The 24025-nt window shown below is 34.6% G+C and overlaps 1 protein-coding gene across 1 annotated transcript in view; it reads left to right on the top strand.

Moving 5' to 3' along the window:
- Nucleotides 1–23796, top strand: part of Nufip1 (nuclear FMR1 interacting protein 1) — a 42958-nt gene extending 19162 nt beyond the window's left edge. The window contains exons 7-10 of the mRNA XM_026411959.2: nt 4266–4459; nt 12577–12693; nt 21786–22018; nt 23496–23796. Coding sequence (XP_026267744.1) covers nt 4266–4459; nt 12577–12693; nt 21786–22018; nt 23496–23591 — 640 coding nt within the window. The 3' untranslated portion in view covers nt 23592–23796. The remainder of the gene's footprint in view (nt 1–4265; nt 4460–12576; nt 12694–21785; nt 22019–23495) is intronic.
- Nucleotides 23797–24025: the final 229 nt, after the last annotated feature.

A 24025-nucleotide genomic window follows, 5' to 3' on the forward strand; every position in this document is an offset into this window, starting at 1 on the left:
CCCTTTTTGTTCAGGGTCTAGACTAGCCTTGAACTTGTAACCCTCCTGCCTCAGCCTCCCAAGTAGCTGGGATTACAGGCATGAGCCACCATCCTGATCACAAACCTCGTTCTTTAAAGATGTGTAGGAAGTTTACAGATGTCCTGGCCTTTTTGTTGTTTTAACTAGTTAAGTTCTTATGAGTCTTTAACTAGTAAAAAGTGGCCACTATTGACTTTGTACATAAAAAATTTACCCAAGTATTTCTAAGGATGGATTCCTAGAAATGAATTTGCTGGGTTAAAGGGTATGTGTGTTTATAATATTGATAGATGCTGCCAAATATCTGTCATAAAAGTTGGCCCAGTCTGCTCTCCCTTTGGCAGTGTATGAAATAATCTTTCCACAATGCTCCCTTTCACTTTCATTGAATTTTTTTCAACTTTTTCATTTTGTTTACTTTTTATTGACATTGTAATATAATTACAATATATAAATCTTAAGTGCAAAGATTGAATGAAGTTTTACATAAACACGCATGCACACAGACTCCAGCAGATCTGTAACCTCCACACAGATTAATATACAGAACATCTTCACCTCACAAAGCTTTTAAGCCTTCCCTGCTCCCCAGTGATAACCCCTTTTCAATTTCCATCATCATAAATTTACTTTGCCTATTCCCAGAAGTTTATATAAATGAAATCATATTTGTATTCTTAGTTATGTGATTTCTAGGGCTCAAAATTATTTTGTGAGATTTATCCATATCATATGTAGTTGAAAATTGTTTCATTGTTATTGTTCTATAGAATTTAGTTTTGAGATTATGCATATAATTTTACTATTCTTCTGTTGGTCATTTGGGTTGTTTTTAGGTTGGCCTGTTGTGAATAAAGCTGCTGTAAACTTTCTTTCGCACATATTTTACAGTATTTTGTGACATTAATACTCATTATTATATATGCTAGGTCATAGGGTAGTTGTATGTTTAGCTTTATTGGCTAGGGCCAAACAATTTGCCAAAGTGGTTGAATGAATTTGTCCTTCTGCTAATGGCACATAATTTTTCTGTTACATTAATCAATACTTGGTAATGTTGCACCTTTCTCCCATGTTGTGCCAGCTCCCTCCTGACTAATGGTGTTGAGCATCTTGTCATATGCTTATTGCCTGTTGTAATATTCTCTTATGAAGTACAAGTTCAAGTCTTTGACTAGTTTTTGATTGGGATTGCTTTTCTTGATTTGGAGGATTTCCTTAGATATGCATTTGAATGACATGTGTATATATATTTATCTCTTAATCTTTGGCTTGCCTTTTTATTCTCTTAATGTTTTTTATTCTATTTTTTAAAATATATAACAGTTAATAATTACTCAGATATCTGGGTCAGATGGAAGCCAGGCACATCTGCTGAAAAGGTTCAGCCATAGCTGGGGTTTGGTTGGCTGATAGCTAGGATACCGATGTGGTTACTGTTTTGATGCTCTTCATTCTTTTATGTAGATCCATCTGATGCTTATTTCCTTCTGCTTGTAGAACTTCCTTTAATATTTCTTATAGTGAGCTGAGGGTCTGCTGAAGATTACTCTATTGAGCTTGTGTGTCTGAAAATGCCTTTATTTTTGCATTCCTTTTTTAGAGGATATTTTGGCTGGATATGTACTTCTGAGTTAACAGGTTTTTTAAAAAAAAATTTATAATGCTATCAAGGTGTTGCTCAGTTTTTCCAATGAAAAAACCTCCTCTTATCATTTTACTGTTTCTTTATACAAGTGCCTGTTTTCTCTGACTCCGTCAAGTTTTGAGCAATTTGATTATGATGTGCCTTGGTTTTCTTCATGTTTCTTGTGCTTAAGGTTTGTTGAGCTTCTTGAATTATGAGTTTATGGGTTTTGTTTTAAATCAAAACTGAAAAAATTTTGGCCATTATTTCTTCAATTTTTTTTCTTCTTCACCTCCCTCTCCCTTTCTGTGACTTCAGTTACATGTATATTAGGCTACTTGAAATTGTCCCTTAAGTCACTAATTCTCTTCATTTTATATAATTCTTTTTTTTCTACGTGCCTCATACTAGTTTCTGTTGCTATACCTTTATGTTTATTATTTTTTCTTGTGCAGTGACTAACCTTGCATTAATCTTATATTTTTTTTTTGTCTCGATGTATATTTTGCATTTTTTATCTCAGACATTATTTTTTGAACATGAGGACTACAATTATCATAACTGAACTTTGCTAATTCTAATGTTTGTGTCTGTTCTGGATCAGTTTGTATTTTTTCTCCTCATTATGGGTCATGTTTTTCTGCTTGAATGCATGTCTGATTACTTTTGACAGGATATAAGAAAACTCCACTTCATTGGGTGCTAGATATTTTTACATTCCTTTAAATGTTCTTAAAAAATTGGCAGGGGAGGGAAGGGTACACAGCTAAGTAACTTAACAACAATCTGATCTTTTTGCATTTTGCTTTTGAGAATTGTTGGGTGTGACCAAAGCAGTATTTAGTTTGGAACTAACTCTTCCTCATTACTGTGGCATGTATTTTCTGGGATACTATCGTATGCTGGTAGGTGAAAACAGGTACTGTGTTCTGACTCTCATGTGAATGTGTAGGCCCTTGTATAGTTTCCTTGCATGTATGGGCTGATAAGTTCTCTGCTAAATAATTGAATTTTCTGTCTCCTACAACTTTTTGCCCTCTGTGAATTTCTGAAAACTGCAGAAGTCTTTTTCCCTGGAGTCCCAGTTCCAATTCCTCAACTTAGGGAGTCCACCAGGTTCCAGCTGGGTGCAATCCTCCTGGCAATCTGGAAACTCTCAGGCAGTAAGCTTGGCAATTGTAGGGCTCACTGCTCATTCATTTCCCATCTCTCAGCAATCAGTATTCCTGTTGCTTGATAGCCTGTGTCATAGAAACCCTTGTGTCTGCATTTTGCCTAGTTTTTTGTTGTTAATTCAGATAGCAGGAAAAATATGGTCAGTGTTCCTTTCTTTTGGCCAGAATGGAAGTTCCTAGTGCTGTCATTTGATAAATGAAAGTTTTTAATTTTCACCCAGTCTAATTTATCTGTGTTTTATTTTTATGGTGAATACTATTTCTTGTTCTGCTTAAGAAAACTTTCTATCTGAAGGAGTTCTTGAAGCTATTCCTCTGTTTTTATAGGAAGATTTGTTGCTTTATAAACTTTCCTGTTATGTCTAGAATTAACTATTGTATAGGGATTCAGGTCCCTTTTAAAAATTTTCCCATTAGGAGTTTCAGTTGATGGAGTTTTAATTGTTTTGCTATGTAAACACCAACCAAAAGTAACCTGGTATAACATTATTAGTATCAGACTAAACAGATGTCTTGGAAATTGGTTCATGATAAATTTTGGCTTTCTGCAAAATTTGGAGTATATGTATATGAAGTTTTGGAATGAGATTCTGTAAGAATTATAGTGACCCTGAAGGGATTTTGAGCCCTTGGATGGCAGATGTAAACTGAATATATTGGTTCAACAAATTATTCAGGAAGTGTTATAGTAATAACTATAGTTTATTAAGGGCTCAAGATGTTACCTTGCTCTAAGTGAAGTACTTTATATTATCTTAATTCTCTCTATATCTCTGATTTCCATTCTGTAAGTGAAGGAGTAAATAGGCTCAGGGATATTAATATATCCAAGGAACACAGACAAAATTGAAATTTGGACCCAATTTCTAATTCTGCCACCTCATTATTAATGAAAAAAAGAAGGAGTTTTGCCCAAACAATGGCAAATTGGAATAGCATGAATGTCCTTGAGGAAATTCAGTTCTACCAAAAGACACTTTGATTATTATTTATAGAGAATTTATTATTAATAAATTTTTGTTGTTGTTCTTAAATTAACTTAAATTAGAAAATGCCTCCTAAGTACTTGTTTTCTTTGTAAAAGAGGTAGTTGTGTGATTGAAGAGCACTTTATTTAAGATGGCTGTAGAATTGTGATTCGTCAGTGACTGCACAGCACAGCTGAATGTCAGGGGGCAAAAATATTGGTAGTAATGTGTGGCTGAGGATGAATAAAATATGGTGTATTGTAGAGTGTCATCCTTTTAAAGTTCTTCTAAGACCTCTCTGTCTTTGGGAACCACTTACTTTTGTTTGTTTTGGTCTATTTAATGTACTAGGCAACAAATGATCGGTTTAACATCTGGATTTTTTTTTTTTTTTTTGCATTCAGTAGTCTTTTTCAACTTTTCCTTGAAAGGTCAGTGACTTTTATACCAAGAATTGCATTTTTCTTATTTCAGCAAGATGAAGGGGATGTCTAGAAATTCACAGATGGGCAAGATCAGAAGTCCTGGTAGACAACACAAATGGAAAAATGATGGTGTCAAACAGAGCGGTGTCCCTGGATCAGAAAATCTCCTCCCTGGTTCAAAGCCTGAAGGTCCACCTGAGGCAAAGGCAGATCCTCTTGGTGTTTTGATAAATAGTGATTCTGGTAAGTTAATAGGAAAATAATGTGTTTATAAGCATACAGACAATGATGTCGAAGTTGGTTACTCATAGCCCCTTTTGTGGAAAGCTGGATAACACATACACAAAAATGTAGAAAGATACTTTTTTTTGTTTGTTTGTTTTTAAGAGAAGTCTCTTGTGGAAAAGCCTCATTTCAGAATATCTTTTCTGAGTCTTGGGCAGGAATTCATGGGGCAGGCAGGCTATGGGAGAAAGATTTGTTGGGTAATTTCCAAAGTGTGCTGTAATCTTGGGAGTAGTTTGTTTTCTTTTCTTCTTCTTTTTTTTTTTTTTTAAGATTGTTTTGAGTTTCCATAGATGCAATTTGGCCTTTTTACATGTTTTTTTTTTTTTCCTCTTGCTTATAAATCAGTAATTCTATGGAAGCCAGTATTTATACTACTGAGCACAATCATGGTCCCTATGGGCAAATGACATTAATTCATTGTATTTGCATAATAGTATTCTTCTTCAAAGTATAGAATATATTTTCATATGTTTATAGTTTATCCTTAAATTCCTTGTATAACTAACAGGACAAGTTGACTCTTGCTTTAAAGGCAAAAATTGAACATCCCCAAATGTTGCTATCATACAGATATCCCTTAGCTCCTTAGCTTCTGTTTTTCCCTTCAGAAAAATGAAAATGTATATGTAAAAAATCTGTATGACCTTCCCCTCCAGTAACATTTTGAGGCTTGTATTTAATTGCATATGCTTCCTACTGAAGAGGAGTTCCAAAAGATGATTAATGAGTGGAATGATGTTTCGTTATAGGTTTGATTCCAGTCTCTGTTCAGCTCAGGTGACAGTTGCTTTCATGATAATCACATGACAAATTATTGAATTTATAGATGGCAGGAAATGTGTGAATAACCAGTTTATTGACAGTGTTAGGATGATAAAGGATCTTAGCAAAAGGAAATGTTGGGCTGAGAATAATAAGAATAGTAATACTAAAATTTAGTAGAAATAGTAATAACCATAAATTATCTTAACCACCAACTAACAGTGAATAAGGTACTCACTATGCTCCATATGCTTTGTGTATATTAACTCTTCCTCATAACAACCTTATACATAGGTGCTATTGTGACTCCTTTTAGAAATTAGGAATAAAACTTTGCCTTAGTGATACTGCTAGTTAGTGGCAGAGCGAGAATTTGAACTTAAGAGTTTGATTCCAGTAGTATCTTACATGCCCTGTAAATGTGAAGTCCAGATTTGTGTAAAATTTTTTGTATTAGTCTAGGATAGTTGAGATGTGGGAGTTTACAGAAGGCACCTTCTTACCCTTGCAGAGAGCAAGGAAAAGGCAGCTATTTTGAGCCAAGCTGAGTTTACTCTTGGATACTAATTTTTTTGTTTTTTGAAGACTTTTTAGAGAGCACACCCACTTCTTTAGATTTGCAAAGTGTGACCTTCATGACAAAATACTATCTGTATCAAAATTTTATGTCACTAAAATATTTTTTAAAAACCAGTTACTAATTTGAAAATTATGAAACTCTTTTATGTGTGGTTTTTTTTTTTTTTAGATGAACATTTGAAGGACTATGATATTTAATAGTGTCTGTTGCTTTTGGTTTTTTTTTATGTTTTTCCTCTTAGTTTTGATAAATGAAGTTAATTCTGTTTTATGGTTGTTTGGTATCTCCAGTGCTGGGAATTGAACCTAGGGCCTTGTGCATACTAGGCAAGTTTTCTTAACACTGAGCTATACCTCCAGCCCCTATTTGTTCTTTTTGTTTTGTTTTGTTTTTGTCATGCTGGAGATCTAACCCAGGACTTCACACATGTAGGCCAGAGCTTCACCACTGATCTACATCCCCGGCTCTTGTTAGTTTAGGTTTTGGTTGAGGTTTTTAAAGCATTATTTCAAATTTGCCAATATGCTAAAATGTCAACTAAAAGATGATTATATCTTGCTTCTATTTATCTTGCTTCTGAGGACTTATTATCTAAGTCCTCAAAACTTAGACATCAGAAACAGTGGTTAAATACCTCTCATCTTCATTGGTAGGAAGAATTCAGTTGGATTTCCAGAAGCAGTTACATGAGAGAGGTCTTCCATAATTTTACTTTGGTTTAAATGTTGAAACTTTCCCTATATTGACAGCCAAGGATGGGAACATACATATTTTAAGGGTCAGAAATGAGGGAATATGAGTCTCGAGTATAAAAACCATATGTGGCTGTGAATTTAGAATTGTATTAAAATTTAATTAATATAATGAATAATTTATATTAAAATGTTTATATTATTCTTCAAGAAAATCAAATGCCAACAATTAAATCGTAGTAGCTTGTCATTTACCTCAGAAAAGTGTCACTAAGTTTTCTTAACAGAGAAATTGAGTTGATATTTTATAATAATTCTAAAATTCAGTTTCATCATTTTTATTTCTACTATCTTTGTACTGGTATTTTTAGTTCAGAGAGATGTTTTAGCTGCTTAAAAAAAAAAGTGAGTGAAAATCTTAGACCTTTGCTTTTTTTGGGGATTGGCTTATTTCACTTAGCACAATAGTCTCCAGATCTGTCCATTTACCAGCAAATGTCAGAAAATCATTCTTCTAAAAAGAACCAAAAAAAAAAAAAAGAGTGAGTGAAGTTTTTCAGGAACAATTTTGTCAGCCAGAACAGTGCATTCATCATAGTCTTCCAGTACAGGTGCTAAAATACCTGTATTACAACTGTTAGGTAGATCCCAGCAACTTTGGGAATAGCTTTTTTGGGGGGATGTATGAGATGAGAAGTCATTGTTTAAAATGCCAAAAGGAAAATTAAAATGCTATCACTTGTTGTTGGAGTTAAATATATAATAGAGAGGGGAAGAGTAGTTCATATGTAGAAACTCCTAACTCTTCCCTTTGGGGAGGTCATCAAATTTAGTGAGCTTTGTGATCTTCCTAGGAACAATTATACCTGCACTTATGTTGCGTGGATTCCAAAGACCATTCTCTAATGAAATCATGGCCTCTTAGAGAAAAGGCTGGTTCTGGGTTGGGACATAGAAAATAAAAGGTGAGACTAGAGCATCTCATAGTACCAGAAAGTTTTCAAAAATATAACAATGTTGGCATGACAGAAGGGTACTACTATAAAGAATTCTCAATGGCCAAAGAAGGAACAAATGTTGCCACGAAATAAATAATAATGTTTTAATCTCCACCCCACAATAAATAAATATGAAGAAAGAGGGATGAATCTTTCTTACAAAAGAATGTGCCAGCTGATATATGTAGATGAGCGAAATAGAAGGTCACCATTGAAACACCCTAGTAATAATTATTTTAGGCAGGATCCACTGGGGAATGGTAGAATTAGTGGCCAAATTTTAAGGCAAAACACTATTTGCATAGCCTTTAAATATCTTTTCCCAAACATTTATTAATTATTATTGTGGTTTTGACATGTCAAAAATTTTTTGCTCCTCCTTACTTGAGTTGGAGATTAATTCTCCTCCCCTTGAATGTGGGCTAAATTTATGAACTCATTTCAGGGAGTAAATAATGAAAGAGAAAAATAGTAACTTTATAAAAGTAGAGATATCAGGCAGAGCACCAAGTTGTCAAGGTGAACATCACCAGTGGTAAGTCATATTGATATCATGGGCTATGTTGTGATGAGATGGCTTCATCTCCTCTGTATTATTCTTCACCAAAATCCGTAGCCTCAATCCAGTCATCAGAAATGACAGACACACCCAAACTGAGGGACATTCTGCTGTTATCTGATCCAACAGTCTTCAAAAATGTTCCTGGTTGACAAGAAAAGATTAAGACACTATCACATATTTGGAGAAGACTAAGGAGTCATGATAGCTAAGTCCAGTCTGGAATGGTAGATTGGATCCTAGCACTAGAAAAGGACATTAATGGAAAAACTGAGGAAATGACAGTACGGTCTTTAGCTTAGGTAGTAAGATGGCACTGGTGTTCATTTGTTGGCTATGATAAGTGTCTTTTGTTATATGAAATGATAACATTAGGGAAGTTGAGTGAGAGTATATGGAAACTCCTGTGCTTTGTAATACTTGGGTAGCTGCAAAATTGTTTCAAAATAGAAAGTTTAAAACCAAAGGGAGGAGGGCAAAAGACTCCATAGGCCAATTAAAGCCTTCCCTGTGTTTATGAACTGAATTATGAAGAACACTGTTTCTCCTTATTTTTCATTCTTTATTTTTTTCCCACTACAAAAGTAATAGAGAAGGTGTGGGAATATTAAAAGCATAAAATATTTTTAAAAACTGCTCTCTTAACTTAAAAATTCGACTACTGCTCACATGTTTTTGTGTATCCTTCCAATGTTTTTCCTGTGCCCATTTTTTTAAAAAAATATTTTTTAGTTGTACATGGACACAGCATCTTTATTTTGTTGATTTACTTTTATGTGGTGCTGAGGATCGAACCCAGTGCCTCACACGTGGGAGGCAAGCGTTTTACCACCGAGCCTCACCCCAGCCACCTCCTGTGCCCATTTATATGATTTTTTAAAAATAAAAATGGAATCATGTTATACACTTTAGATCCATGCAAATCCAGTTTTCTATCCTGGCCCAACCTCTTACTACACTCTGATTCTGTGCTAATTAACCTTGTCTAATTCATGCAATAGTTTGTTCTTCAGATATTTATTGAATACTTACATATTGTTCTTGGCTCTGAGAATACAGCAAGACCCCTTCTGTCTTGTAGCTGCCTTCTGGTTTGGGTAGTGTTTTAGTCAGCTTTTTCAAAAATTGCTCTGACTAAAAGATCTGACAAGAACACTTTTAGAAGAGGAAAAGTTTATTTGGAGGCTCATGGTTTCAGAGATCTTAGTTCACAGATAGCTGGCTCCATTCCTTGGGGCTGGAGGTGAGGCAGGACATCGAGGCAGAAGAGTGTGGCAAAAGGAAGCAGCTCACTTGATGATTAGTAGCTGAGAGGGACTCCACTAGCCAGATACAAAATATATACCCAAAAGGCATGCCCCCGGGGGCCCACTTCTTCCAGCCACACCCTACCTACCTCCACTCAATTAATCCCATCAGATGATTATTTCACGATTGGGTTAAGGCTGTCATGACCCAATCATTTCTCCTCCAGACCTTCTTGCATTGTTTCACACATGAGCTTTTGAGGGACACCTCACATTCAAACCATAATAAGGAGAGTCAGTAAACAAACTCACAATATGTTGGGTGGATATAAGCATCATGAAGCTGAGTAAAGGATGGAAAAATGGTGTTTGGAGGAGTTCTGCTGTTTTCTGTGGGGTGATCAGTGAAGGCACTCTTACATACTTACAGCAGTCCCAGCAGAGGGAGCAGCAAGTGCACATACCCCAGGGAGAGCTGCCTTGCATGCTGAAGTAGCAGCCAGGTGGCAGTGGTGTAAGCCAGGAAGAAAGTGGGTTTGTTACAAGACAAGTGCAAGGTCCAGTCTAGTCAGGCCAGCTGTGTAGGCCCAGGGAGGTCTTGGGATTTTATTCCCAGGTTGAGCAGAGAGGTCATATGATCTATATTTTTGGTAGAGAATAGACTTTTTATAAAGAGAATTGGGCAGAGTCCTGTCAAGATCTAGGAGGCTGTTAGAATTCTCCATGCAAGCAATGTTGCCTTGGGTTGTAATGGAAGTAGTGAGAAACAAGTATGATGCTGGATTTGTTTTTGAAATAACTGTTGGTAGTTGTTAATTGGATAGATAAGGTATGAGAAAGAAAGAAGATTCATGGATAATTGCTACATTTTGGGCTTAACCCTAAGAAGAAACAGTTGATATTTATCAAGGGGGAGATACTGTAGGGCTTGTGCCAAGTGGAAATCAAGTGTTTAATTTTGGACACAGTTGAGATAATTGACATCTAAGTAAAGATGTTTGATGAGCAGTTAGTATTATTCTGGAGTTAAGGGAAAACTGAAGATTGAAGGTACAAATTTGTGATTCACAAGCATATAGATAATGTTAAGATTTTAGGGAACATCAGATCATCTAGGGAAGAGGAGGCACAAAGAGAAAGGTCTCTCAGAATTAGATCCAGGGTCACTTCATAATTTTGGAAGTTGGTAAGTGAGGAGAATTCAGAAGGGAGATTGGGAAAAGACAGCTAAGTGAAAGGGTTCTGGACACCATGAGGTTTTAAAAAACAGAACATGATTACATACTGTTGGTAAGTTAAATAAGAGGAGAACCAAGAAATTACCTTTAGATTTGGAAACACAGAGGACCCAGGTGAACTCAGAAGAAGAAAAAGTTTCTCTGGTGTGGTGGTCCTCAGAAACAGATTGGAGTAGTGGACTGAAGGAAATTTTAGACCCAAATTTCTGTGGTGAATTTTATCAAGTAGCTGTTTAGAGTTTTGCCATAAAACGGCGGGGGGGGGGGGGGGTTGGGGGTGGGAAGCAATGGAACTGTGACAAAAAGTCATTAACATTATTGTTGGCCATTAATACATTTTGATACAGGGGCTTCATTTTAATAATAATGATAATCTATAGGAGACATTATAGTTCATTAGTTTGAGATTTGGGGAGGTAGCCTAGATTTTACATTGACCCAACCATTTTATAGTGAGTTACTTGAAAGAAATTTACTTGAATTCTTTTGAGTTTTGGTTTAATCACCTGTAACTATAGTGAAAGTCGTAGGATGTTGCATAAGGATTAAAGGAGGGTGGGCTTTCTTTATGTCTTTGAAGGAAATACTACTATTTGGGTTTTGGTTATTCAGACAGTGGATGAATAGTCTTTGTACTAATATTGTGGTAGATTTCTGCTCATATAAATTGCATATTTTCCTTTTCCTTTATTCATCCAAGAGAAAAAGTAATAATCTAGCTTAAAATAAGGAACAGTATTAGGGGATGTGGTGCTGGCATTGTGGGTGGCATAAGAGGATATATCTTTAGCAGAAGGTGCTTAGTCAACATTCACATGAAAAGTTACTGACACTTCCTAGTGGCATATTTTAGTTTCCCTTGGACTGTCTTAGTGAACATTAAGTGTTCCTCTTGAGACATTTCATATTGGTTGTAGGTTGAGCTGGTTCATTAAATGGATAAGCTACTTATTGTTTTAGTCAGGCTTTATTTTTATTGGTTGTTGATGTGTTTTTTAGAGCTGCCAAAAATAAATGTAATGGGTGGTGTCCTGGGGCTACAGCTAGGATTGCTGGGCTCTGATCAAACACTTTACCTTTGGCAGGCTCTTTAGTGTTTGCTAAATTCTCATGGTTGGCCTATTGACATAAATTCTTAGAAGTTCTAAATAATAAAATCTTTGGAGTAGGTTCATTTCAGTAAAACTCTTTCACTAAGCCTAGAATGGTTTAAATATTATTTGGGTCCTAAAAACTAGTCTCGAAAACAACAAAAGGGGGTGGATATTTTTATATATTTTTTTATTTCTAAATTGAATTTTCAGAGTTAATGATCCTCATCCAGTAAAGTTAAATCAATTTTGGCCTTCCCACTACCTGTAAATTAATAGTAAAATCTGTGTAATTAAGTTAATTTAGGGCAGGCCTAGATTCCATAACCTGTGAAGCACAGTAAGTTAACTGAGTTGTTTACAGCTTCCATTCATTCTTCTCCTTCCCAGTAGCACATAACTTCTTTGGTCAAGATTTAAACTAAGAATACTTTCAGGTCTCCTGCAATTTATGTTTTGGGAAGATTAAAGAAATGATCAGAAATTTTTTTTTTTTTCATTTTGGTACCCAGGATTGGACCCAGGGGCACTTAACCACTGTGTCACATCCCCAGCCCCTTTGAGTTTTGGTTTAATCACCTGTAACTATAGTGAAAGTCGTAGGATGTTGCATAAGGATTAAAGGAGGGTGGGCTTTCTTTAAGTCTTTGAAGGAAATACTACTATTTTATCTTGCTGAGTTGCTTAAGGCCTTCTAAGTTGCTGAGGCTAGCTTTGAACGCGCCATCCTTCTGCTTCAGCCTCCCGAGCTGCTGGGATCAGGCATGTGCCACCGTGCCCCGCAGAAATTCCTTTTGTTTTTACTAGCATGAAAGACTGGAAGACAGTCAGCTTTCTTTTTTTTATAGTGGTGGATATTTGGGGATACACTGTTTGAATCTTTGTTCTTTCCCCTTTTATTTCAGAGTCTGATAAGGAGGAGAAAACACAGCATACAGTTGTACCTAAGGAAGTCACACCAGCTTTGTGTTCACTAATGAGCAGCTATGGCAGTCTCTCAGGGTCAGAGAGTGAGCCAGACGGTAAGTCATGGCCTCTGTTGCTACAGCAAAGTGTGTTTTATTTTGTTGCCCTTTGCCTTTGGTGCACCCTGTGCATTAATAGCATCCAAGATTCATATTCTTTATTTGATCTTCAAGTTCCTTTTTCCTTTGATTCAGAAGTGAAGTTAACATGGGATAAAGTTGTAGTAATAGGGAAATGGATTGCTACTGGAAGAAAAAAGCAAAAGTGATTACAATATAATGAAAGAAAAGGAAAGAAAAGAGAAAATGAAATAATGAAATAAAAGAAATAGCAAAAAGAAAGTGAATTCATTCTCTGTTATCAAGAACCCTTGTCACAACATGTTCATAGCACCTTTGGTAGATGGAGAGAGGCCCTTAATAAATAGGATGATGGAAAAATTTAGATGTGTAGTGGATATTACTCTTTACAAGCACATTTACGTAAATTATCTTATTTGGAAACACAGGAACTCTGTACTTGTGGTTGCATATTAGCCTGTGTTATTTAAAGGTTGGAAGAAATGGAATTCCTTCAAGAGTCTTCTGAGAGGTCAGTGATGTTCAGGATACGTGACTTACTTTAAAGGTAATGTCGCAAATGATAGTATGTGGGCCCTTATTTTGTATTTTATTATGATAAGCCAATTTAATCTCCTGTAGCATTTATTTTAGGGCCACATACAAGAGCTGTGAGTAGGTTATTGATGTAATATAGTATGGTAAATTTTAATCCAATGTTTATATCAATAATCTAGGGAATATGTTGAGTGAATAAGTCTTTGTCCTGCAATTGTGAAAACCTGTATCTGCATGGTAATTTTATTTAGACTCTACCAACTGTGAGAGAATTCTTGTGTATGTATCTCAGGAGAAGGTGTGTAATCAAAGTAGTAGCTATACTGAGGATAAGAACACAGGGTCTGAAAGTGTTGTCACAGAATGAAGAGTTGAATGTCAAGGGATATAGATGGCAACACTTTTGTTGACTAAAGACAATCAGTGTGTGTGTGTGTTTGGAGGATGTTGACTAAGAACGAGTTGGGCTTTAGTAAGAAACATGATGTTTATATCTCTGTAACATGGGAATTTTTTCTTCTCTTTTTAATGGGCTATAGCTTATTCTGATAGCTTGTTAAAAGCTACTCAAATTTTGAAATATAAACTACTTTGGCTTTATCAGAGTATTCCTTAACAGATGGTTGCCTCTTCTTATTTTTAATTTTAAGAAACACAATATTGATTTCTTACTCTTGTTTCCAATATACTGATATGAAGGTGGAGTTGTTCTTTAAACACATATTTCCCACCTCTCAGTTGTATTTATGACAGGCGATAAGAAAGCAAGCTATTATCAAATTACTGAATCCCATAAAAACAGGGTGAGCTGATGCTTTCTTTTCTCAATCTTAAGATGAAACATCTGATATTTTATATTTATGTCTTCATTTTGAGACTGTCACCATTTTAAAATTGGAAGAAAGAAAGGAAGCTGGAAGGGATCTGTGTGCTCTCACACCTTCATTTTATACCTCAAACTTAGGATATATTTGCTACACTAATATGTGGTGGAGCTGGTGTAAAATTTAAGTATAGGGACTTAAAAAATCTTAAAGAAACCAACTATATTGCTTCCTCATATCCTTCTCAAGTGGCTATCTTCCTGAATAGTAACACATGACCTTTCCTTTTGTAGATAACAGAGGATATTAGCTAATAATATATATATTTGATTTTGTATGAATTAATTTTGACTAATTATTTTAAATGTTCTGCTTTAAGGAAAAAGCCTTTGTGGTGTATTTCTAAGTCTTAAGAATTATTTTATATAGTTCAAATTGTTTTATTAAGCCATCCAGTCAGTAGCAAATCTCTAGCTTTCAGTTTTAATTCTGGGGTGTATGAGGGGGTAAGCAGGAAAGGGTCCCTAAGCAAGACTGAAGCAAAGGAAGAGGAGGTATGTGCAGATCTGGGGCTGCCAGAATCATTGTTACATAAATAAGAAAGAAAATTTCCATGAGTATTATTTCCAAATGGGTTGGTTTGCTATCCTCCTAGAGTTTGCAACTCCCTAAAAACTGTTTCTTTAAAATGGTTCAGTTATTGATGAGGAGACCTCCAAGCTCAAAACTAATTCCAAAGACCACAGAGCAAATAGTGACTTCAGTTTGAAAGAGCTAAATGCTATGTTTAACTTTTATTTGAATTGAATGCACTACTTAGCTAGGAAATGTATATCTCAAGAAAGAGAAAAATACAAATGTCCCGGTTCCTCATTCCTTAGCAGAACGTTGACAATACAAGCCCTGATTCATTTGACATTTTCATTCTTAGGTCAAGTGATTAACACTTGAAGAGAAAAGGAAATGATAGGAAGTGGTGCACTGGATTTTCTTCTTGCCTTTTAATTATTATTTCTACAGTTTTCAGCCTACAAACTACTTTAGGGATTCTTAGCTCTATTCTTTTATAGCTGTATTTATCTTATTTTCCTCATTACTTTGCAGAAACATTATCACAGGTATCGCAGCAGATTTTCATATAGTGCATACAGGGTGCCAGGCACTGTTTTATGTGCTTTACTCACTTATTGCAACAAGCTCATGAAGTAGGTGCCATCATTTATCTCCATTGTATAAACGAGGAAATTTAGGTAGAGGTAAGTAGTTTACTCCAAGGTTGCGAAGCTAGTAAGTGTTTGAACAAGACTTGAACCTAACAGTCTGGCACCAGAGTCTGTACTTTCAACATTTACCCTATATATATTTTTTTTTTTTTTTATGTAATTGCTGCATTCGGTCCTATGTAATATTTGAGTTTGGAAGGTTTTAAGAACTATGATTAGACTCCCAATTCTTATCTAAGCAATGAACTCAGTTTCTCAACTTCTAGGATAGAACTCTTCGTATCACATCACTTTGATTCATGGTAAATAAATACATAGAATAACCATTTGAAGGGGCTGGGGTTGTGGCTCAGTGGTAGAGTGCTTGCCTCACATATATGAAGCACTGGGTTCAATTCTCAACACTGCATATAAATAAATGAATAAAATAAAGATCTATCAACACTAAAAAAATATTTAAAAAAAAAAAGAATAACCATTTGGGAGGAAGGGTGGAGATCCCTATCTAAAAAAAATGTGAATTTTTAGCTATTTATATGCTTTATCTTCATTATTCTCAAAATATGGTGAAATATAGTGAGTGATTTTTCAAATATCAAATGAACTTGCATTTCTTTGATAAAATGTATTTGCTTATGATATTTTTTACATTTATGCACTTTGATATATCATGCGTACATGGGATGTAATTTCATTTTTCTGAGTGTACATGTTGCAGAATTATATTGGTCATGTAGTCACAAATATACATACAGTAATGTCTGTTTCATTCTACTATCTTTTCTATACCCATATGCCCCCCATCACTTCCTTCTACCTAATCTAAGGTAATGCTATTCTTCCCTAGTGCCACATACAACCCCCTGACTTTATTGTGAACTAGCATCCACATATTAGAGAAAACATTTGGCCTTTGGTTTTGTGGGATTGGCTTATTTCGCTTAGCATGATATTCTCCGCCTCCAACCATTTACTTACAAATGCTATAATTTCACTCTTCTTTAAATCTGAGTAATATTCCATTGAATATATATTCTTTTTCATTCATCTATTGAGGGACACCTAGGTTGGTTCCATAGTCTAGCTATTGTTAATTGAGCTGCTATAAACATTGTTGTGGCTGCACCGCTATAGTGTGCTGATTTTAAGTCCTTTGGGTATAAACCAAGGAGTGGGATAGCTGGGTCAAATAGTGGTTCCATTCCCAGTTTTCTAAGGAATCTCCATACTGCTTTCCAGATTGGTTGCACCAATTTTCAGTCTCACCAGCAATGTATGAGTGTATCTTTTTCACTACATCCTCGCCAACATTTATTGTTGCTGTATTCTTGATGATTGACATTCTGACAGGAGTAAGATGAAATCTTAGAATAGTTTTGATTTGCATTTCTCTAATCACTAGAAATGTTGAACACTTTTTTATATATCCGTTTATCAATTGTATTTCGTATTCTGTGAAGTGTCAGTTCAGTTCTTTAGCCCATTATTGATTGGGTTTTTGGTTTTTTGGTGTTAAGTTTTTGGAGTTCTTTATATATCCTAGAGATCAATGCTTTATCGGAGGTGCATGTGGTAAGATTTTCTCCCAATCTGTAGGCTCCCTCTTCATGTTATTGTTTCCTTTGCTAAGAAGAAGCTTTTTAATTTGAATCTGTCCCATTTATTGATTCTTGATTTTACTTCTTGCACTTTAGGAGTTTTGTTAAGGAAGTCAGATCCTAGGCCAACATAGTGAGGATTTGGGCCTAGTTTTTCTTCTGTTAGGCACAGGCTCTCTGTTCTAGTGCCAAGTCTTTGATCCACTTTGAGTTGATTTTTGTACAGGGTGAGAGTTAGAGGTTTAATTTCATTTTGCTACATAAGGATTTCCAGTTTTGCCAGCACCATTTGTTGAATAGGCTATCTTTTCTCCAGTGAATGTTTTTGGCACCCTTGTCTAGTATAAGATAACCGTATTTATGTGGGTTTGTCTGTGTGTCCTCTATTCTGCACCATTGGTTTACAAGTCTATTTTGGTGCCAATACCATGCCACTATTATAGCTCAGTAGTATAGTTTAAGGTCTGGTATTGTGATGCCTCCTGCTTCACTTTTCTTGCTAAGGATTGCTTTAGCTATTCTGGATCTTATTTTTCCAATTCTGCCTATCCAGGAGCATGGGGCATCTTTTCATCTTCTGAGGTTTTCTTCAATTTCTTTCTTTAGTGTTGTGTAGTTTTCATTGTAGAGGTCTTTCACCTCTTTTGTTAGATTAATTCCCAGGTTTTTTTTTTTTTTTTGAGACTATTGTGAATGGAGTAGTTTTCCTAATTTCTCTTTCAGTGGATTCATCGCTGATAAATAGGAATGTGTTTGATTTATGGGTGTTGATTTTTTTTTTTTGCTGCTACATTGTTGAGTCATTTATTAGTTCTAGAAGTTTTCTGGTGGAATTTTATGGATCTTCTAGATATAGAATCATGTCATCAGCAAATAGTGATAGTTTGAGTTCTTCTTTATCTCTTTGTATCCCTTTAATTTCTTTTTTTGTCTAATTGCTATGGCTAGATTTTCAAGGATGATGTGGAAAAGAAGTGGTGAAAGAGGACATCCTTGTCTTCCAGTTTTTAGTGGGAATGCTTTCAATTTTTCTCCATTTAGAATGATGCCTGCCTTGGGTCTAACATATATAGCTTTTTACAATGTTCAGGAATGTTTCTATTATCCCTAGTTTTTCTAGTGTTTTGAACATGAATGTGTGCTGTATTTTGTCAAATGCTTTTTTCTGCATGTATTGAGATGATCATATGATTCTTGTTTTTAAGTCTATTATTATGATGAATTACATTTATTGATTTCCGGATGTTGAACCAACCTTGCATCCCTGGGATGAATCCCACTTGATTGTGGTGCGCTATCTTTTTAATATGTTTTTGTATACGATTTGCCAGAATTTTATTGAGAATTTTTGCATTTGTGTTCATTAGGGATATTGGTCTGAAGTTTTCTTTCCTTGATATGTCTTTGTCTGGTTTTGGTAGCAGGGTGATATTAGCCTCATAGAATGTTTGGAAGAGTTTCCTTCTTTTCTACTTCATGGAATACTTTGAGGAGTATTCGTGTTAATTCTTCTTTGAAAGTCTTGTAGAACATGGCTAAGAATCCATCTGGTCCTGGGCTTTGTTTGGTTGGTAGGTTTTGATGCTGTTTTCTATTTCATTACTTGAAATTGATCTGTTTAAATTATGTGTGACCTCATTCAGTTTAGGTAGGTCATATTCTCTAGAAATTTGTCGATGTCTTCCATGTTTTCCATTTTATTACAGTATAAATTTTCAAAATAGTTTCTAATTATCTTCTGTATTTCAGACGTATCTATTGTGATATTTCCTTCTTCTTTTTGTATTTTAGTAATTTGAGTTTTCTCTCTTTTTCTCTTCATTATCATGGTCAGGGGTTTGTCTGTTTTAAAGAACCAACTTTTCATTTTGTCAAATTTTTCAATTGTTTCTTTTGTTTCAGTTTCATCTCTGATTTTAATTATTTCCTCTCTTCTGCTTTTGGGATTGGTTTGTTCTTCTTTTTCTAGGGCTTTGAGATATAGTGTTAAGTTATTTATTTGTTGACTTTTTATTCTTTAAATGAGTGCACTCAGTGCAGTAAACTTTCCTCTTAGTACTGCCTTCATAGTGTCCCAGAGATTTTGATATGTTTTATCAGTGTTCTCATTTACCTCTAAGAATTTTTTTGTTTCATCCTTGATTTCTTTTACTATCCATTCATCATTCAATTGTGTATTATTTAGTCTTCATTTGTTAGAGTAGCTTCTATTTTTATTTTGTTGATTTCTAATTTATTCTAATTTCATTCCATTGTGATCTGATAGAATGCTGGGTATTATCTCTGTTTTTTTGTATTTACTAAGAGTTGCTTTGTGGCATGAGATATGGTCTATTTTAGAAAAGGAGCCATGTGTTGCTCATTGATGGATGAAATATTCTATATGTGTCTAAATTATTGATTGTATTATTTAGTTCTATATTTTCTTTATTTAATTTTTGTTTGGAAGATCTGTCCAGTAGTGAGAGAGGTATGTTAAAGTCACCCAGTTTATTGTATTGTGGTCTATTTGACTCTTGAAATTGAGAAGGGTTTGTTTGATGTACGTAGATATTCCATTGTTTGTGGCATAAATACTTGTAATTGTTAAGTACTGCTTATATATACTTCCCTTAAGAAGTATGAAATGTCTTTTCTCTCTTCTGACTGACTTTGGTTTGGAGACTATTTTATCTGAAATGAGAATGGAAACCCCCTGCTTGTTTATGCAATACATATGAGTGATAAGTTTTTTCCCATCCTTTCACCTTCAGCCTGTGGATGTTTTTGCCCATGAGGTGAGTCTCTTGAAGACACCATATTGTTGGGTCTTGCTTTTTAATCCAATCTGCCAGTCTATGTCTTTTGATTGACGAGTTTAGGCCGTTAATATTCAAGGTTATTATTGAGATATGATTTGTATTCCCTGTCATTTTGATTTATTTCTGGTTTTTGATATGTCTTAGTTTCTCATTTGTTTGAATGTCTCCAATAGTGGACACCAACTGGGTTTCCTCTAATTTAGTTCTGACACTCTCTGGAGGTGGTATCAGATCTCAGAGGTTGAGGGCTCAATCTCTGAGGCGTCTCCTCACCCCCACCAGATGCAAGTTGCAAGTCCTGAGTTGTTTTACCTCTGCTTCTGGCTGACTGGCTATAAATCAGCATTCCCACATACCCATTCCTTGCATTTGATTAAGTTGGTAAGCAGCTCACAGAACTCAAGGAAATATTTAAATTTACTTATTTATTTTATTATAAAAGATATTATAAAGAATATCAATGGACATATTTATAGGATAAGATATAGGGGAAGAGTTGCAGAGCTTCCATGCCCTCTCCGTACTTAACAATCTTCAGGAACTTCCAAGTGTTTGGTTATCTAGAATCTCTCCAAATTCTGTCCTTTGGGGTTTTTATTGAGGCTGAGTTGTACAGGCATGGCTAATTAAATCATTGACCACTGGTGATCAGTTTAACCTTCAGTCTCTTTTTCTTTCCTGGAAGTTGGGAGATGGGCAAAATTCTAACCTTATTATTCCTTCCAGTGAGTGGCACCTCATCATGAAGCTACCTAGAGACTACCAGCCATCACTGAACTTACTAGCATACAAAACTACAGTTATCACTTTGGAGATTCCAAGAATTTTAAGAGTTGTATGACAGGAAACTAGAGAAAGACCAAGTGTATACTTTACAATGTCACAATTATTTAGAAGTATGTTTAGTTGCTAAATATTTAAGGTTTTCTAGCTAGTTCCCCATTAATGTTCTCAGTTTAATTTTGTTATGATCAGAAAGTGTAACTCTTGTCTGCTTTCACTTTTTTAAATTTACTGAGACTTGTCTTTATGGCCCAATACAAGGTGAATGCTCATTTGATTTCACATGAATATGTGTTGAGGTTGAGTATTCTTTGTCAATTTGAGTTGACAAAGTGGAAAGGGGTGTTCAGGTCTTCTGTATTCCTACTTATTTTCTAATTGTTCTTCTATTAAATAGATCAGAGTGCTCTCATCTCTGGCCTTAATAATTGATTTGTTTATTTCTCCTTTTGGTTCCCTGAGTTTTTGCTGCATGTATATTGAAAATCTTATTAGGTATTTTTGTTTTGTGTTCTTTATGTATGAAGACTGTTCTTCTTCATTGCTGATGATATTCCTTGTTCTAAAGTCTCTTTTTTGTCTGATGTTGATACAGCCACTCCAGCTTTCTAGTGATTGTCATATGCAGTCCTTGCTTTGTATGGTTCTTTGGAAACTCAGGCTTAATTTCAGTTTTAACTGTGTAAGGAAAGGAATTCTTGTGTTTCAATTCAGTTCTAGTCTGACCATCTCTGCTTTCTAAGTGAGGTGTTTAAACTATATACATATAATGTATTTGCTGATATGGTTTGTTTCTATTTGTCTCATCTGTTTTTTGTTCCATTTTTTCCCAGTCTTGTTTTGGATCAATTTTATATTTTTAGGTCAGTGAAACTATTGGTTTAAAAGCTATTCCTATTTGTTTTATTTTTTAACAGTTTTAACTTACCACATGTACTTTTTTAATCATTCACTTTACATGTAATTTAAGAATTATATAATAATATACTTAGCATTTTCTTCCCTTTCCTTTGTGCTGTTGTTATAGATTTTATTTCTATAGATATTTTATTCAAGTTTCCATCTGGTCTTACTTCCTTCATAGGGATCACTTTCTGTGGCTGTTTGTAGTAGACTCTCAATTCTTGGCAGTTAGAGCTCCCAATTGGAAAAGTACTGGAATACATTGTAAATGCCTTGCAAAACCTCTCATAATTTTAAGTTACTAAGTAGACAATATTATGGCTGTTTTCATTAATTTTGAAAGTTTTACCTGTTTTTTTTTTTTAAATAATTTTTGTATTTGTTTTTCCTCACACTTAGCAACTCCTGTCAAGACTGAAACAGAAGCTGTGGCAGAAAACCAGGTTGCTCATAGCAGTCCTCCCAAGAGTCCAAGACAAGATGTTAAAGCAACTGTTAGAAATTTCTCAGGAGCCAAGTATGAGAACGGAAAGAAAGGTTTTAAAAAGACAAACCCTAAGAGGAAAAAACGTTGTCCCAACTATGAAAAATTATTTCAGCCAAGAACACACCATCCATATCTCCTGGAAATGGTAAGTGATTTTTCTTTGCACTGTAACATTTGTGTCCTCATGTCATTAAGGTAGGACCACTATGGTTTTGTTGCTCCTGTGTGTATGTTTTCAGGATACCAGAGGCATATGGTTGTTGAAGACTTGTCTGTGTATCTTAATTCTAAAGCTGTATTTGGCATATAGCTGGTATTAGTAAATGTGAAATAATTATAGTTTTCAAAACTGCTTAAAATCAAAGAATGTAGATTTGACTGGTTGATGAAGAAACATGTATTAAAGCTAAAGTTCTCATTGAAAGCACAGCCATATACAGTGGCAGGCTGAAAGAGAAGAAAAGGTTTTATTTATTTAATATGAATACTTCTTGAAAAACACAAAGTAATGGGAAGAAAAGACCTAAGGTTTTCTGAAAATCCCCATTTCCTGTCTTTGGGAACTGTATTTACTTTTTCTTTTTTCTATACTTTCATTTATTTTGTGCATTGTTGGCTTTCCTTTTGGCATTATTCGCTCAAAAATTGTTTCAGATTTAGAGAGTATGTGATGTGTCTTGATTCTAAGCAGTGGAAATGAAGCTATCTTCCTGGCTAAGACGAATAATAAAAGTATTCCACATTTTTTTCTAGTGGAGTTTTGAAACTATTGTTGTTCTATGAAAAGTCCATTTTTGAGTTATCAAAAAAGTGTAGCTCAAGTGTTCTTTGACTATACAATGAGGTGTTAGATGTGGATACAGTTGCTTATTAAAATGAATCATCAATATACTCTTTATTCTCTATATAATAAATCACACTTTTAAAATATTTGCCTTATAAGTGGTAAGTTAAATTATCTTTTCATTGAAGGTCCCTGGGTGATGTTTCTGAAGATATTAATGCCATCAGAAAATAAATAGAAAATAAATCCCTTTCTGGAAAATCACATATGATTCCTTGGTTAGGTACATCTTCTAAATACCAGGGATTCTTAACTTTTTTTTATTTATAATGAGCACAAAAATAGAAGTTATGAAAGTCTTTGAATGTTGTTTTTTCTGCTACTACTTTCAGTATTATTGTACTTAACAGTTTCTACACCATTACAGATTTCAAGAGTCAGGGTCTCGAAAGAGTCAGGGCCTCGCTATGTTGTCTGAGTTGACTCTGAACTCCTGGGCTCAAAGGCAGGGATTACTCTTTGACTTGATTTTTAGATAAAATAATTGGGAGACTTTTGTATCTGTTTTCTTGTCCTTTGGTAGATATCCCTAGAAAGGATCCCAAATGTGAAACTATGCTATTTAAAAAACAACAACAACAACAAAACAGGTATTCTATTTATAAGCTAAAAGGAAAAGCAATATTTTTGCATTGTTTTTTAGTAAAATAATCAGTAAATATAATCACACCTATTATTCTTTATTTTTTATATGAGGAAGGCACCTTAATATTTTAAATTGTGTTTCCCAAGTATGTTTTTTATCACTAAATCTTCTTTTTTTTAATTGTTTTTTTAGCTTCTAGCTCCGGACATTCGACATGAAAGAAACGTGATTCTTCAGTGTGTTCGATATATCATCAAAAAAGACTTTTTTGGACTTAATGAAAACTAAAGATGTATAGGTGTGTAATGTTTCAGCACATATAACTGAAGCATATAAAATGTGTAAAATAATACCATCCTCAAGTTAATGGAGGAAAACCCAAAACCATTTTTTTTCAAAACTATATTGGTAAACTGTAAGCCTCATAGAATATTATGTTGGAATTTCAAGTCTTTCCTTTGATTCTGTGCAAATAAATAACATGATTAATTTTTGAAGGAGTATGTTTGGATTATATATAGTACTTGCTGGGAGAATTTTAATATGTATTTATTTTTATGTATTGATGTCTTATAAGGAAGACTATTATTAGTCCAGTTAAGAACTGAAGATACTGGTTTAATAGCAAAGAAGAAAATTTTTAAAATGCTTAATTCAGCTAAGCAAAATTAGGCAAAGAAATACATTTTGTTTTTAATGCAGAAGATGAAGAGTTATTCTGT

The sequence above is a fragment of the Urocitellus parryii genome, chromosome 2, assembly GCF_045843805.1.
Source record: "Urocitellus parryii isolate mUroPar1 chromosome 2, mUroPar1.hap1, whole genome shotgun sequence".
Lineage (NCBI taxonomy): Eukaryota > Metazoa > Chordata > Mammalia > Rodentia > Sciuridae > Urocitellus > Urocitellus parryii.